The following is a 15,912-nucleotide window of genomic DNA, read 5'->3' as shown; positions in this document are numbered from 1 at the left end:
GTTGTTTGGAAACCGCGGTTGCCAATAACAACCCGCTCCACGCTGCCCCCCCCCTCCAAAGAACGCAGTCAAAGACGGCCTTGTCTTTTCAAACGGCCTCCGTGGCTCCTTTTCCTTTGAAGCATCTCTCTCCTCTTCTGGCGCCTCCTCAGACGCGGCGCTCCATCTTCAAAGAGGAACCAAGAGCACCACGCCCCACTGTCAAAAAACAAAAAACAAACAATCAATAGAACAAGATTAGCGGTAGAGGGGTGGGAGTGGTGAGACGATATGGATCGCAAGCGGACGGGGATGTCGTTGGAAATGGTGGTCGAGGAGGAGGACTACTTCTTCCACTCGTCGTCATCTTCATCATCGTCAGATTCGGAAGACGACCACGACTGGCTCGATCCTTCATGGGCTCCTTCTGGGTAAAGGACCCCAACGAAGAGCGCGATCGAGAGCGATGGATGGCCTCCAAGCTGGGCATCCAGTGCATCGCCCGGCGGCTGGAGAAGGAAGCCCGGCACACCGTCAGAGCTCGTGTCCGCGCTGAGAAGAAGGAGGCCCGCAAGAGGCAACGGCTCGCCCACCTTCAGCGAATCGAAGAAGACAAGCGACGCGAGCAGCAGCAACAGCAGCAGCTCCTCATCCTTCAGGCCTCGCTGATGGAGGAAAGCCTGCGACCACCGCTCATGGTCAGCGAGATACTCAAGGCCAGGCGGCGGCGAAAGAGCGAGGGGGGCTACGGCGACCAGCGGGTGGTGACCCACTCGCCCGTCTACGGCCTCATGGACGGGGGCTCGCGGATAGGCGAGTCCGGGCGGGCGCTCTTCCTCAAGCCGCGATCGCTGTCGACCAACGAATACAGCGACGACAGCAGCGCCAACGACGAGAGCGACGGCGACCTGTCGGTCCCTGTGCCCGCCCCGCTGAGCAACAGGCGCGTGACGGTCGACGTGGACGACGAGGAGAGCGACGAGAGCAACAACAGCGACAGCGGCAGCCTGGGCGAAGAGGGGCGCACCCTGTCGTTCGACACCCTAGACAGCACGCCGGAGGTGCGGCCGGGGGCGGCCTTCAAGCTCGAGTTCAAGCGGCGGTGGAGCCTCAACTTCGCCACCACCGTCCAGGCCGTCAACCCGCCCTTGTTGGACTCGTCGAACTTGTCGTCGCCCACCTCGCCCGCCATCTCTCCCTCGTCGGCCACCACGTCGCCCCTCACCACGCCCACCTCGCCCACGCCCTCGTCGCCCTCCTCACTGTCGCCGGCCCCGTCGCCACTCAGCTCCGGCTCGCAATCGCCGTCGTCGTTCCGCTACCTGAGCTGGGTGCGGGAGGGCGGCAGCCTCATCCTCAACCGCGACAAGGGCAAGCGCGAGCGGCGCGGGACCACCCTCGATGGCGACAAGAAGGCCGCGACGGAGTGGCGCAAGCGCACGCGGGAGAAGGCCGCTGAGGGCGAGTCGGCTCAGGGGCTGCGCCCGGACGCTGCGGGCCGGCTTCGCAGCTGCACGGTCTCGGCGGCGGCGGGCAGCACCGGGGATCTGCAGGTGGTAGCCGACGAGGCCAAGAAGCGCAGCGTGTCGGTGGGCAACAAGAGCGACGCCCTCCGCGTGGAGCCCCCCAACAAGTCCAAGGACAAGCGGGCCGACAATAAGTCCGAGGTGATGTTCAACAAAGCCCCGAGTTCGGAGGACACTACCTCCACCTCCACCTCCACTTCCACCTCAACGTCATCAACCACCACCTCAACTCCCACCTCCGGCCCCTCGGCCGAGATGACGTCGTCGACGTCGAGCTTCGATCGGATCAAGCGGCAGCTGTCCGGCGGCCTGGACAAGCGACGACGTGGGATCATGCTGTCCCGATCGCGCTCCCTCACGGACCGCAATCGCGGCTCGCTCGAGGGCTACTACGCCAACGAGACTGTCATCGCGGAGGCCGGTGGCCCCGACACCCAAGCCCAGTCCGACTCCTACCCGTCCGTCACCATTGTACAGCTTCAGTACGTGCTGCCTGCCCTTCCTTTGTTTGCCAACCAACCCCTAACAGAACTGGTCGTGTCAACGACAGAGGGCCGGAGAACGGGGGCAAGGGCGGCAGCAAGCCCGGATCGCCGGTGCAGCCGCGCAGCAAGACGGTGACGAAGGAGCTGCGCACCTCCAAGTCGTGCCGCAACTATCGCGCGGCGGTCGGCCTGAGCGGGCTCAGCACGTCGGGCGGCCTGCTCACCAACGGCTCGTCGAGCAGCAGCGGGCCGATGGGCTCGGACGAACCCGCGGACGCAGCGCAGCAGCGCAAGCTCGAGAAGGAGCGGCGGAAGGAGGAGAAGCAGCGGGAGAAGGCCGAGCGCAAGGAGCGCGAGCGGGAGAGGGAGCGCGAGAAGGAGCAGCAGAAGGAGCTCCTGCGGCGGAGCCGGCGCGCAACGGATGTCTCGGCACCGTCCCCCGCCGCGAGCCCAAGATCCTTCATGAGCCGGCTCTCCGGCGTGCCCGGCTAGACACACTGTGCCCTTCCACTACTCTGCAGTTGTACACTTTTGCTTCTTCTTCACCTCTTTGTTCAATAATTGCAACCTCAACCACGTTAGACACTTCTGCTGCAGCTCGCGACGTGAGCTGTTCTTATTGCTGCGACACCTTCAATGTTACGACAGACACGACACAACCACACAACACACGCACAGCACACAACTTAAAATCGATTCGAAGAAAAGGGAAAAACGCACCCAACACAAACCACCAAGCAAGCACATCACGAAAGAAGAAGAGATGTTGTTTCGCGCGATCATCAAGAAGTTCCGAACGGAGGAGGAAGACATCGAGTACTTGGAGGAGGCGCTGTGGAAGTTCACAGCCTTCGCATCGATCTGCCTCATCATGACCACCGCAGCGCACGTCAGCAAGACAGGCGCCCCCGCCCCCCTCGACTTTGCTGCGCTCCATTCCAACCCCCTCTAGCCTCTCCACCTGCCGGATAAACACAACACGATGATGAGCAAAATTGAGCTTTCTCATTTGTTTTTCCCGATTAATGCACACGATTTCTTTTTTCTTTTGGATTATCAGTCGTTATTGGAGAAGATGGACGGGAGGCTGTGGGAGGTGGTGGACGTGCGCGACGATCCGGAGGCACATGACGAGCTGCTTCAGCGCTTCTACGATCAGCTCATGGTGCCGTCCTTCCCGCCGGAGGAGCTCGACGAGCTCGACGTCTGGCGCGACAGCCTGCCGGAGTGCTACCCCAAGTCCATCTTTCACATCCTCCTCGCTCGTCTCCGCGAAGATGAAGACGGAGGGAAGGACGAGAAGGCGATGGTGGGCGGCATGTTGGTGTTCGAGTACTACCTGCAGTCCAGGTGCGGCTTCGTGTCGTACGTGGTGGTATCGCCGGTCCATCGCGGCCAGGGCCTTGCCCAACGCCTCCTCGACGAGGGCGCGCGGCTCATGCACCGCGACGCCCTCCAGCGCCACGGCACCCCACTACGCGCCATCTTCCTCGTACCACCTCCTCCTTCGAGAACTTCGTCGTCTGTGGCCTCAAAAGCTGTGCTGATTACCAATCGTCGCGGTACAGGAGACGCACTCGCCCGAGAAGGTGGATGCGGAGACCGACGTCATCTCGCCCCACGTGCGTATACGCATCATGCACCAGGTGGGTCCCTCCGCCACTGCCCACGCCGCATTCGCGCTTCTTCGTTCTTTTTTTAGACACGTCGAGTGGAGGACTGATGCTTTTGGGTGCAGCTTGGCTTCAGGCGGGTGGTGGTGGAGTTCTTCCAGCCGCCGCTGGCCGAAGGGAAGGAGGCCTTCAAGGGGCTGTGGCTCGGGGTGTACCAGCCGACGGCCGAATCGCGGACGGACACGATCGAGGCAGACCTGGTGCGAGCCTTCATCGACGAGTACTGGCTCGACTGCTGCGGACCCGACTTTGCCGACGACGAGGTCTACCGGGAGATGGCCCTCCAGTTTGTGCCCACCCGCACCCACTTTGCCGTCATCGACTTCATCGCCCCATCGCCACCTCCTCCCTCACAAACAGCAGCTTGAAGTAATGAACCGTGGCGTGTTTATTTACGTGTGACGTCAGCAACAAGCAGACACACCCAACCACAATTTGTCGTGCGTGTGCGTGTGCGTGTGTCGTGTGTCGTGTGCGCCATGCAGTGAGCGTTGTTGCTGTGTGCTGATGTTGGGGAATTAATTATTTGAGTGGCGGTGAACATAGCAGTGGTGCCCTTCCATTTCCTTCCTCCCTTCCCTTCAGCCGCTGATGCTTGCCCCTCTCCAATACCTCCTCTTCATGCTTCTCCTCCGCCTTCACCTCCTTACATCACTTCTCTACACTTGTGCACATCCCCCCTCCACGCTCTCGCCCTCCCTCCTCTCCATGCCACGCCATACCGCGCCATCCACTCCCACTCCACCACTAGAATGAGAAGTACCGAAGCAGCAGCGACGGCGCCGCACAGTGTGTCGCGCTCCGTATCTTTGGGGGATCAGTAGCGGGGCCTCCTGCTGGGCGGGTTGCGCAAGTTGGGCGGGGCGTAGGGGACGAAGCCCGCTTGGGCGGGCGGGTAGGACGGGAAGCCGTGTGACGCGGGCGCCGCCGGGCTGCCCTGCATCTGCTCGTGCGTCCGCTTCTGGCCGCCTCCCACCTGCGACTGCTGGGCGTGGTAGCCGTAGGTCAACGACGTGATTGCCGGACCGGCCGACGCGTAAGGAGGGCGGCTCGGGGCAGGCGCGCCGCGGAAGGCCCCTAGCGAGGAAGTAGGCGCTGCGCCATACGAGCCGTAGCCAGCGATCACGCTGGGCCGCGGATGCGAAGATGGCGGAGGGGCCGAGTAGGCCGTGGGTCGCGTGTGTGGCGCCGGCGGGGCGTAGACGGGCCGATGCGGCGGGGCGTACGCCGGTCGTGGCGGCTGGTAGGAAGGCTGCGGGGGTTGGTACCCGAGGTTGGGCCGCTGTCCACCACCAACCCAAGAAAGCGGCCCATGAGCCAATTCAATAAAAACGAGGCACTCGGTTGCGCTCAGGGTACCTTGGCTGAAGGAGGGCCGCCTGGCGGTATGTGGCTGTGCTGGTAGGAGGGTCCGGTCGGACGGTAGCTGGAGTAGGGGCCGCCCAGTACTGGGGCAGGGGCCGGTGCGGTCGGTGGCGTGGGAAGAAGCGGCGGCGCCGCGGAACTCGGTGAACCACCGCGATAGCCACCACCGCGCGGCGGTAGCTGATGGAAAGAGGGCCTGAACCCATAACCTGGGAGTACACGTCAACACATAGGATGTCAGCGTCGATGGGATTTGAGGGTTGCTTGTGCGGTGGAGGAGAGTGAAAACCTTGGTTTGGAGGTGTGGGACGGTGTGGTGGCTGGTATGGGCCATAGGGCGTGCGTGCTGCTGGCCCGAACCCACGGCCAAGGAAGCCGGGAGCCGGCCCGAAGCTGAAATCACCTCTGCCCCACCCGTTTCGCATCGGTGGAAAGTACCCGCCCCGTCCGCCCCGCCCATGATACTGGAAATCAACGCGCGCCCGCCAACGACCGTGGAGTGAGCAAACAAGCGGGGGGCTTGTGCATGCGAAATGGCGGAGCCCTGGTGGTGGGTACCGGTAGTGGTGGTGGATAGAGTCCGCCACGGGCATACGGCTGTCCGCGGTGGGCCGCGGGGGGATTGAAGCGCGGGGATATGGGTCCGGTGGCGATGTCCGCCTTGGCGGGGTTCCCGAAGCTGATCCTGATGTGCGACCCCCGGAACTCCGTGTCGTGGAGCGCGTCGCGAGCTACGACCGATCCAGGCCACAAACAACCAAACCAACGGACCAGGGGACGCGGAGTGAGTGTTCGGTCCAGTAGCGCGATCTATGCGAGCTGCGGTGGGGGAGGCGAGTGGGCGCGCACCCTTCTCCGCCTCCTCGGCCGACGAAAGCGTGACAAACGCGAAGCCGCGTGGTATAGAGTTCATCGGATTGACGGGCACGTTGATGTTCTTGACCGTGCCGTGCTTGAGGAACAGCTGCCTCAGCCCATTGTAGTCCTGTACCACGCCGCGCGTTGATTAGTACGGGAGAGGGCAGTCTGCCCGTGCAGCCCTCGAGGGGCGTGCGTACCGTAAAGTTAGGAGGCAGCTTGTCGACGAAGAGGACGGGGGAGTGGAGCTCCTCGAGCTTGCCCAGGCGGCACCAGTCGATGCGGAGGGACCGCCCGTGGAAGTTGGTTGCGCCGAGCAGCGCCTTGGCCGCGCCGGCCTGCGCCTTGGTCCGCATCTCGACGAACCCGTAGCCCTTCTTGCGCCCTGTGGCCGTGCTCCTCATCACCTGGACGCTTTACGTCAGGTCACACCCACCCACCCACCCACCCATACACACACACACGGAGCGTGGAGGCGGTACAATCGTTCGCTCAGGCTCGCCATGTGCTTGGAAGAGGCTGCGGAGGTGCTCGGGCTCGACGTCTTCGTTGAGGTTGCCCACGAAGAGGAAGCACTCCAGCGTGGCGTCGCTCGCCTGGAGCTCCTTGTCCTTGACCCTCAGCGGGTGCTCGGCAAAGTGCGCCTTCGCCTTCTGCGCGGCGTCGTGCGGCATGCGGACCACGACCACATCCCGCCGCGACGGCTCCACCACCAAGCCGTGCACCTTTCCGAACTCGGCAAACACCGGCTCCAGGTCCTGTCGCGCCCAAATGTTGGCGCGTGTGTGTGTGTGTGAGCGCAACCAGCCGCCATGCCAGAGCGAGCCGAGAGAAAGAGAGAGAGAGAGAGAGGCGTACGGCCGTGGTGATGTCGCTTCCTACGCCGGTCACCTGAAGCGCGTGGGAGGCGTTGAATGATGCGAGCATGGCGGCCAGGGCTCGTTCCTTCTCGTCCGCACCGAGTTCCGCGCGGTCGAGCGGCCTGGCGTCGCTCTCCGTTCTACGGCGCTGCTGTTGTGGTCGTGCCTGCTCCGTCTGCTCGGTCGTTGGCGCAATCCCCTCTGCCCGGTTGGCCTCTGCCGCCACCGCCGCCGTCGATAATGGTGATGGTGATGATAATGTTGTCTCGCCCTGCTGTACGCTCACCCCGCCGTCGTCCTCGTCATCAGTATCGTCGGCCGAGCCCATGTCCTCGCCCTCATAGTCGTAGTGAATCCCATCGTCGTGGTAGGCCTCCTCCTCCTCCTCTTCCTCTTCCTCCTCGATGACCTGACAACCGGGCACCGGTACGGTCGTGGGGAGCTCACCCGCCGCGGGCGCCACCTCTCCCTCCGCTGCCAGCTCGAGCAAAAACATCTGGGTGCTGCTGCCACCTGGTTCAGCTTCCACTGTGCTGTGTGGTTGTGGTGGGAGGTCGACTGGAACGCTGCCCGCATCTTTGGTAGAGCCATTCGAAGTAGGTGGAGATGAAGGTGATGATGATGATGATGATGAAGTTGAGGAAGCTTGGGGAGATGACGAGGATCCAGATGCACCTCTAGCCCCTGTGGGATGACCCTGCCCCATGTGTTGTTGTGATTTCGTGTTCTGGCGCGTCACAGCACCCTCAAGGAGCACACCGGGCCAACTCAGCTGAGAAAATGAGAGAAAAGCGCTTGGTTGGGCAGAAAATACAACGCGCGACATCCACACGGATGAAGAAGGAATGGAAACGGCAGGCACGGAACGAAGGAGGGGAGGAGGAGGAACGGCGAGAGGGGGAGTTACTCCGTGCGGAGGACGATGAGGACAGAGGACGCAATGTTGGCAAGAGGGTGGGCCGAGAGAGGACCCCGGCCGATGTGGAGCTGCGGCTGCAGGAGGCAGCGGCACGCGGGGCGGACACACTCTACCTGAACAACCACTCCATCCGCCATCTGGACTCGCCCCTCCTCCCTCAGGCACTCTCCCTCATTTGTATTTTTATTTTTATTTTTATTTCTTTTAAACGTTAAAGAACTACTTGTTCACCTGTTCGCACACCAGGTGGCCGAGTGCATGGAGAAGCTGAGCCTCCACTTGAATCTGCTCACTTCATTCCCACTGTCGCTGCTCTCCTTCCACAAGGTCTGGTTCCTACTTCCACATACCCGTGTGGTCCCGATTGTGGGAAGTGAGCTCACTGAGTGTGTTGGCTGCATGTCGATCGATACCGGCAGCTGCGATACCTCAATCTGTCCCATAACTCGATCGCTGGTCCTATTCCCAAGGCCATAGGACGGCTCACGGGCTTGGGGTACATTTCGCAGCGAAATCAAGGCGGCCTGGGCTGGGGCCAGCAGCTGAGGGGTTGTGTGCGTTGATTATTATTGCAGGGCGTTGATACTGGCCTACAACCGCATCACGTCCTTCCCCACGAGTGTAGCGAAGATGACCTCACTGCACGATCTCTACCTCGGTGCGCATCGCCACCACTTTCTCCTTTCCCGCGCCTCCTCTCTTCGGCTCTGCACTCATTCATATTTCTTTTCCCCTTCTGGTGGGGCATGCTGACTGTCGCTCGCTCTTGTACCGACCACAGAGGGCAATCCCACTCTCCTGTACATGCCCGCCGAGATCATGTTGCGAGCTCGTGCTGACCCGGGCTTCCTGCTCAAGTGGAACAGCGCCAAGGTGCGAGGTGAACGAAGGCCTCGTAGCCTAGTCTCAGAGACCCTAGGACACCTAGTCACCGTGCTATACCAACAATCCCACTGCAACAGGATTCAATGCTCACGGAAGAGAAGCAAGCCCAAATCGAAAGGTGTGAACCCGTCGCGGTGCCAACGCTGCTCAACTTGGCCTGCTGCGCCGTCCTCGTCCACCGTACTACCCTCCATCCCCCCTCCCCCTACCCGTGTCTGTCGCGGTACTCATGCATTGGTGTAGGGCGAGACAACCGAAATCAAATACAACAGCTACCTCAAGACCTCCAGGAGTACGACCCACATGCGCACGACGCACACACGCGTGGCGGCACTGTGCTTAGGCGTGTGGCCGTGTTCAGGTACCTCCGAGACACGTACAGGTGCTGGCGCTGTAGACGCAAGTGCACGGGCCGCCCAGCCGTAGTGGTCATCCGGCGAGTCAACCTGGCCCCGCGCCAGAAGCAGAACCGACGAGCAGCCGGCTACTGGGGCGGAGAACCCACGTACGCCCTCCTTCTCGCACAATCCCGTACTGCGCCTTCTCTCACCGCTCTCACGCACACACGGCACAGTGCGACGCCGTGTTTGTTCACTTTTGACCGGTTGGGCTGCTACAACGCGTGGCACGATGCGGACGACCCTGATGTAGTTAAAGGCGTGAGAAAGGAGGCGGTGCTTGACCCAGCCGCTTTTACATGACAAAAGCACAACGGTGCGAAAAATAAAAAAAAAGAAATAAATAAATAAAAACACGGGCGTGGCGTGGAGAGCTCAGAACCAGCCCTTCAGTTGGTCGATCAGCCCCTTCTTGGGCTGCTGCACGGTCGGAAGCAACTTCTCGAGTTCGGAGAGAGCGATGCGTTGCCACTGTTCCTTACCCGCGCTGTCCTTGCGTGCCAGCGCGAATCCTGCGATCCGTTCGGCCAGGGCCTCGCGTTTGCTCTGGTCCGCCCTCAAGTTGTTCTGTTGGCCAACGGGGATGAGTTTGTATGTGTGTGTGTGTGTGTGGCGTGTGTTGAGCGCGAAAAAAGTTGCCTGCCTTACCTCGCCTTCGGCCGTCACGGCAGCTGTTAGCTTGCGGACGAGAATCTCCTTGATGCGCCTCTTGACCTCCTGGTCGAAACAATACTGCTTGTCGGCCAGGTCGACAGCTCGGGTGCCAGTGCCCAGAGCCACCTCGACGCGCTTACGCAGCTCTTGGCTGTCCACGCTGCCGCTTTCCACCTCCTCGTCAGTCAGCACTGCGTGCATGCTCGCGTCGATCTCTTCAGCCGAAACGTTGTTGATGAGGCCCAGCAGCTTTTGGGTGTGCTCCGCCAGGTGCTGGTGGTCCTCGCTTTCCTCCCCCCCTTCGGCATCGGCCAGGGCCTCGAGCTCGCGCTCGTAGTGGCTCAGGAACTCGGCAAACGCGGCCTTGTAGTGCTTCGATACGGCCAGAGGTGTCCAACTGTTGCCCTTGAGCGGGTCCACCGGCGGGACAGGCACGCCGGCCGCTTGTGACACCGATGCCGAGCTGGCATCGGACTTGCCGCTGCTCGTGTCGCGAATCCACCACTTCATGATGTTCACGAATCTGGTCGTGTTCCACATTAGCGGGGCAAGTACATGGTTGAGTGATGTGTGTGTGCTGTGTGTGTGACTCGGCGAGGTACCTGGCTAGGGCGATTGCCTTGCGTATGGCGGAACCAGAATAGTAGCCCTTGCCGTTGACTGCCGCCAAGCTCACCGCGATGGTGTTTTCGTCGGAGTAGTGCTTACCGTCGGCGTCATCGTAGGACACCACCACCTTGAGCTCGGCCTCTCCAGCTTGCTGCTGCGGCTTCTTGAGCTTGATGAGCACGATGCCTCCCTTGGTCTGGTCGTCGTTTTCCTTGGGTGACGGGAACGTGCTCAAGATCTCCAGCAACTGGTGGAGACGTCAAGCACAACACAAACATGAGTTGGGCACGTCACTCACACCGGGCCTCTCACCGCGGCCGTTCGTACCACGCCCTGCTGAGGAATCTCGTGGCCGGGATCCGTAAACTCTGAAACCACGACGGCAAAAAGCAGATGTGTGAGCAGCTAGGACGTGGGACATGTACGCGCGGCCGTGTGGGTCTACCTCTCGGCTTCGATGGTGGACGACGAAGCAATCTTTACTTGAACGTTGAAGCAGGAGGGCGTGACGATGTAATCGAAGTCCTGGTAAGGCACACGAGGGGGACATACGTGTAAGCAAGCAAAGTTCGTACGAATATGAGTTCTAAAGAGAGGTCTAGTTTGGGAGACGACGGTACCCTGTCCATGAGCTGCTTGAACTCTTTGGGTGACTGAACGGTGAAGTAGTTGCATGCCGGGATGTGGCTGATCGCCTCCACCAGCTGGCGACGAAGAATAATAAAAGAGAGGAGATCAGAGGCCGACCTCTCCGGCAATCAGCACCAGGCCGTGCGTACCTCGACACCAAAGTCGACTCCGAGACCGAAGAACGAGGTGTAGATCTTGCGCGTCTCGGCGTTGGCTTTGCAGATTCCCATCAGACTATCGGGCGAAGTCGACCCCGAGTTGGGCTGCACACAGGCCACGACGTGAGAGGCGGCGCTGGTGAGCGCAAGCTGCGCACTGGTGGTGCGAAAAAGTTCCTACCTGGGCGTCGGTGAGGAACATCATACGGTTCTGCTTGCCTGTGCCAGCTTCGTTGGCGAGACCTTCAAAGAGCTTAGCGCCTCCGTTGATGCCAAGCTCCATGTCGGTGCCTCCGCGAGGCTGCAACTTAAATAGTTTTTCCTTGAAGGCAGCAACGTCCAAGGTCTTCATCGACGCCAGCTCTTGCACCACTTCCACGCTCTGTACATGGTCCAAAACACAATGAGCCTGGCGCCGTGTGCGTGTGCAGTTGTGCGCGTCGTTTGAAGGTCACATGATTGCCGCCAAGGACATACCGTGTCAAACGCCACCAGGCCGAACGAGTCCTCAGGTGTGAGGTGGTCGATGAGCGCCACTACGCAGTCCTTGGCCACTTCCAGCATGTTCTTGGCATCCCCTGTTTCTCAAGATGAGCCCTGTGTTGTTGCACGTCGCGCACGTGGTCGGAGACAATGGAGGGCAGATGCGCAGCTGTACCGCTACGGAAGGGGTTGCTCATGGACCCCGAGATGTCGAGCACGAGCACCAGGTTGAGGCGCGGGCGTCCGTACTTGCGGATGCCCTCCCCGTCGAGACGTCCGCGCAAGCCACACCCCACCCAGTACTCTACCTCGCCACTGCGTTCGTATACGCGGTGTGTTAGAGAGACCGATACCGACACCTCGAGCAGGGTTAAGGTGGGGTGGTGTCGGTGTCGGTGTTTTACCTGAGAGGGTCAGGAGAGACTGCGGTGAACCACTGGCACGAGAAGGGCTTCTCAGTCTCGCTTCCCACCGCGAAAAAGTGCTCATTGAACATTCCTGCGTGGCACCACAAAAAACGACGTTATTGGTGCAAACTTTCCTGCAGGAAAAACAGAGTGCAAGACGAGGGCACCGGGGGGGGGGCAACCTTCGTGGGTGATGCTGGACTCAGATGGCAGTTGGCCATTGGAAAGCACGACGTTGAAGTTCCCAATATCCTGTGCTCCCGCTGCGCCAGCGCAAGAAGAACGCGAACGATAGAAAAAGGTAAGCCCAGGCAAGACGAGCACCCAACCAGGGCAAAACCGCACCACGCTTCTCCATACTTGGCAAGATAGGTGAACTAAAGACGTAAGATGGCAAAGCACGAGCTGCCCAAGAGAGGAGGTGTGCGCACCTAAGCAGTCCATCGCGATTCAGTGCACGACCCGCCGTTCAGCTTCACTTCATGGGAAATGCAATGGGAGAAGAAAAGGAAAGTTTAAAAGAAAATAATAACTCAATAAGGAAGAGGCACGTTGAGTGATCACCGGCTGACGCAAGAGCGAGCACTAGCGCACGCTCACGCACACTCAAAAAAATACGATGCGACTGACCAGAGCGACTGCAAGGGGGTGGAGCGCGCCTGTACCGCGGTTGTCCTTGAGCCGCAGCGGGTGGAGCGTTGGGCTGAAGACGTGGGCTGCTGCTTCCTCTAGCAGGGGCAGCCCCCAGGCGCGCCACCTCCTTGACTCATCCATAGTAGAGGTAAGTGTTGTTTAATGTGAAAACACAAAATCGATTGAGATTTTCATCTTTCGCTCGTGTGGCCAGCACTTTGGCATCTTCGGGAATCCCTTGCTGTCTGCAGAGCAATCAGTGCAAGCCGAGCCCGCCCTCGGTATGCCGTCCCCCCCTCTCTCCCTTGTGGCTGCTGGTTTCTCGTTCTGAGTGGCCGCAGTGCTGGGCCATGTGATGAGGGCGGGCCTGGCCCTGTTCAGCACAGGACTGCCATACACTTCGCCACACGTCCAAGACCCGCTCAGCGCGGCGCGAAAGGTTCTTCCCTGTCTCCCTCTTCCTGCCGAGTTGTGAGTGAGTGTTTGCTGGTCACTGATGCCAGGTGACTCAGGCGGTCAACCGCCTAGGAGCCTCCGAAGTGGAGAAGGCGCACGTGGAAGCACTGGACAAGTGGGTGGCCAAGGAGTCAATGCACGAGGCTGTGGGCGTGTGGGAGGACATCCTCTCGCGCCACCCCCGTGATGAACTGGCGGTCAAGTTTGCTCATGACGCCTACTTCTTCCTCGTACCCTCTGCCCTGCGTGCTTGGTTGGGCCGGATCGTGAGGATGATGTCTCACCGCACCGCCTCTTTCCCTCACGACAGGGGAAGGCCCCGGAGATGAAGCAGTCGCTTGACAGAGTGCTTGGCGAGTGGGAAAGGTCTGCCAACAATGAGCACATGTTTGGCTACCTCCTGGGCATGTCTGCCTTCAGCCTGGAAGAAAATCTCTGGTACGCGAACACTGCATTGGTCAGCGGCATCCCTCACGCTCGCTCAACCGCATGACCTGTTCTTCCCGACAAGTAGCTACGAGCAGGCGGAGAGGAGGGCAAAGGCGGCGCTGGCGATAAACCCAAGAGATACCTGGTCCATCCATGCACTGGCACACGTGCACGAGATGCAAGGCAAACAGGAGGAAGGCATCAACTTCCTCACTGAGGAGATGGCCAACTGGAAGGTACTCTTCAACGAGCGAGAGGGGCACAAGATGCTGACGCGCGCTCTGTCGAACAGTGGTGCACTGGACTGGCGTGTCACCTATGGTGGCACATGACGCTCCATTACGTGGAGAAGGGTAAACACCAGCAAGCTCTGCAGATCTTCGACCACCATATCGCTCCCCTGATGAAGTCCTCCGGCGCGATGCTCGATCTAGTCGATGCCGCTTCCCTCCTGCAGAGGATCGAATTCGATGGTATCGCTAGCTCGCCTTCTGCACCCTGCACCCTCTAACAAACCAGCCACGTCCAGGCGGATCCGTTGGCGATCGGTGGAAGCAAGTGGCTGAGCTCTTCGCGCCCCACCAAAATGACCACGTTTTGGTACAACACACGCGCCTCCCTGGCGCATGCCCGAAGAGGGATCTATGGTGGACTAATGGACCAATATTGCAATAGGCGTACAACGATGTGCACCACGCCGTGGCTCTGCTAGGAGCGGGAGACAAGGAGGGCTATGCCCGCTTGATGAGCTCTCTCAACGGCTTCGCCCAGGGAGGGAACGAGCAGCAGGCCAAGATCGGCAACAGGAAGATGACTGCCGAAGTGGCCGAGCCGCTCTGCAAGGCCTTTGCCGCCTACCGGGACAAAGACTACGAGAAAGCCACCTCGCTCCTGCTGCCGCTCGTCGCCGACCCCGAGGCGACACCCCTGGTCCATTCGTTCGTTGGCATCGGCGGAAGCAATGCTCAGCGGGACCTGTTCGCGCAGCTCTTCCTCTGGTCGCTCGGCCAGTCCAACCCGCAGGGGGACCGGAAGCACCTACTCGACGTTCTGGCTTACCACCGGAGCGAGGCCAAGGGCGGCTCGTCGCCGCTCACCCAGCGCATGATCCACCGCCTGCTCATCGCTCCTTTCACCGACGACGACGACATCACGAGCCTCTCACGAGTGCGGGGGTGAATATTTTATTCACACTTTTCTTTGGCCAGCCCAAATGGTCCGCCCCATAAAATCAAATCAAATTAATCAGCACACCACAAAACAATCTCGAGATGGCGGAAGAAGCGGCAGCGGGAAGTTTGCCAGCGGACGATCTTATGTTTTACTTCAGCGAGACCTGCCCGTTCACTCAGCGGGTTCTGCCCGAAGTCGAATGCCTCCAGCAGTGCGCCCCCAATGTTCTTGCTTTCTTTTGCTTTTATTTTTAATTATTATTGGCGCCAGGGCCATGCCGGAGGGCCGTAGCCTGCAGCGACTGGAGATACGGTCGGACAAGACCAACTACGGGCGGTACCAGGAGGCAGCGCAGGGCAAGTGTAGAGGCGTACCCTTCTTCATCAACAGCAAGACAGGCAACTTCGTATGCGGCGCGGCGCCATGTGCCACCCTCAAGGAGCGATTGTTGTGAGGCACTGGCAGAAGCTGCTGCTGCAACGCCAGCACCCAAGGTATTCGCCTCCCTGGTCACTGTGCAGCTGTTGACGGCAGCAAGGTAATCTTGAAGTACACTCTTGACCTTGGACTTCTTGCTGCACAGCAATCACATATCTCATTGCACCACCGTTTATCATGGTGGACTGCACTACGCGTCGCCGCCGACTCGCACGGTAGCGGCGGCTCGCCCTCGCACTCCTCGCACGCGGGTACCACCACTGGTGGTGCGGCTCGCCATAGCACCGCAAGAGACTGACATCATACAACAGAGAGAGCGTACCGTGCCGCTATCCACAGGCTTGTGAGACCACAGGTTGTAATCTCCTCGTCGAGCGGGAGCGCCAAGAGGACAGCGAACGAAGTGGCCGAGGTCCTTAAGATCAGGTTGGTCTACTGCGGCCACCATGGAAGGACGAGTGAGGCAGACGATAGATCATAACGATAAAGGCGATCCCGTAGACGCGACACGCTTCTTAAGGCGGCTTCCGCCAGTTGAGTAATGGTTCGTCATCAGTCGACAAGAAATAGCTTTGCGATTTCCTTTGGTTTCTTTCTCTTTGTTGCCACAAAAAGATGGATCGACTTTGCTTCTGCTCCTGTGGTCGATGGATGTCTGCAGCGCAATTCAAACAACATGTTGGAGGTTGCCCGCTTCCAACGCCAGAGCTGCTAGTCCTCTCGCCCTCACCCCAGCCGTCAACCTCAACCTGGCCCATCTTCTCACCATCACCGTCGCCCTCGCCCTCGACCCCACCCGTCCTGTCGCCGTCGCCGTTGCCGTCGCCATCGACCCCGCCCGTCCTCTCGCCCTCGACCCCTCTGCCCGTCCTCTCGCCGTCACCGTCGCCCTTG

General features: G+C 60.4%; 6 protein-coding genes and 2 pseudogenes across 6 annotated transcripts; 5 read left to right on the top strand and 3 right to left on the bottom strand.

Moving 5' to 3' along the window:
- Window positions 1-395: 395 nt before the first annotated feature.
- On the top strand, window positions 396-2,482 carry ACA1_272570 (uncharacterized protein; the record flags this gene model as incomplete). The annotated part of the gene is made up of 2 exons (XM_004353710.1): window positions 396-1,987; window positions 2,056-2,482. 2 exons carry the CDS (start codon window positions 396-398, stop codon window positions 2,480-2,482), a joined length of 2,019 nt encoding a protein of 672 aa, XP_004353762.1.
- Window positions 2,483-2,753: 271 nt separating this feature from the next.
- On the top strand, window positions 2,754-4,031 carry ACA1_272560 (annotated as a pseudogene).
- Window positions 4,032-4,480: 449 nt separating this feature from the next.
- On the bottom strand, window positions 4,481-7,242 carry ACA1_272550 (RNA recognition motif domain containing protein; the record flags this gene model as incomplete). The annotated part of the gene is made up of 8 exons (XM_004353709.1): window positions 4,481-4,945; window positions 5,023-5,111; window positions 5,393-5,492; window positions 5,587-5,759; window positions 5,878-6,013; window positions 6,087-6,293; window positions 6,369-6,644; window positions 6,745-7,242. The coding sequence occupies 8 exons, from the start codon at window positions 7,240-7,242 to the stop codon at window positions 4,481-4,483; spliced, it is 1,944 nt and encodes a 647-aa protein (XP_004353761.1).
- A 681-nt stretch (window positions 7,243-7,923) lies between these two features.
- ACA1_272540 (leucine rich repeat domain containing protein) lies at window positions 7,924-9,251 on the top strand (the record flags this gene model as incomplete). The annotated part of the gene is made up of 8 exons (XM_004353708.1): window positions 7,924-7,992; window positions 8,085-8,161; window positions 8,241-8,323; window positions 8,447-8,538; window positions 8,628-8,723; window positions 8,794-8,842; window positions 8,971-9,055; window positions 9,125-9,251. The coding sequence occupies 8 exons, from the start codon at window positions 7,924-7,926 to the stop codon at window positions 9,249-9,251; spliced, it is 678 nt and encodes a 225-aa protein (XP_004353760.1).
- A 72-nt stretch (window positions 9,252-9,323) lies between these two features.
- Window positions 9,324-12,333, bottom strand: ACA1_272530 (von Willebrand factor type A domain containing protein; the record flags this gene model as incomplete). Its single annotated transcript, XM_004353707.1, has 13 exons — window positions 9,324-9,515; window positions 9,597-10,125; window positions 10,205-10,458; window positions 10,539-10,577; window positions 10,695-10,736; window positions 10,832-10,915; window positions 10,991-11,104; window positions 11,181-11,381; window positions 11,477-11,577; window positions 11,658-11,797; window positions 11,887-11,980; window positions 12,072-12,152; window positions 12,321-12,333. 13 exons carry the CDS (start codon window positions 12,331-12,333, stop codon window positions 9,324-9,326), a joined length of 1,884 nt encoding a protein of 627 aa, XP_004353759.1.
- A 544-nt stretch (window positions 12,334-12,877) lies between these two features.
- ACA1_272520 lies at window positions 12,878-14,586 on the top strand (annotated as a pseudogene).
- A 92-nt stretch (window positions 14,587-14,678) lies between these two features.
- ACA1_272510 (uncharacterized protein) lies at window positions 14,679-15,034 on the top strand (the record flags this gene model as incomplete). Its single annotated transcript, XM_004353706.1, has 2 exons — window positions 14,679-14,791; window positions 14,851-15,034. 2 exons carry the CDS (start codon window positions 14,679-14,681, stop codon window positions 15,032-15,034), a joined length of 297 nt encoding a protein of 98 aa, XP_004353758.1.
- Window positions 15,035-15,697: 663 nt separating this feature from the next.
- On the bottom strand, window positions 15,698-15,847 carry ACA1_272500 (uncharacterized protein; the record flags this gene model as incomplete). The annotated part of the gene is made up of 1 exon (XM_004353705.1): window positions 15,698-15,847. A coding segment is annotated over one exon (150 nt), but the record flags the coding sequence as incomplete, so codon positions are not given.
- Between the last annotated feature and the right edge of the window lie 65 nt (window positions 15,848-15,912).

Source organism: Acanthamoeba castellanii (assembly GCF_000313135.1).
Source record: "Acanthamoeba castellanii str. Neff unplaced genomic scaffold scf7180000084772, whole genome shotgun sequence".
Classification (NCBI taxonomy): Eukaryota; Discosea; order Longamoebia; family Acanthamoebidae; genus Acanthamoeba; species Acanthamoeba castellanii.
This window is presented reverse-complemented; position numbering and strand designations above follow the sequence as displayed.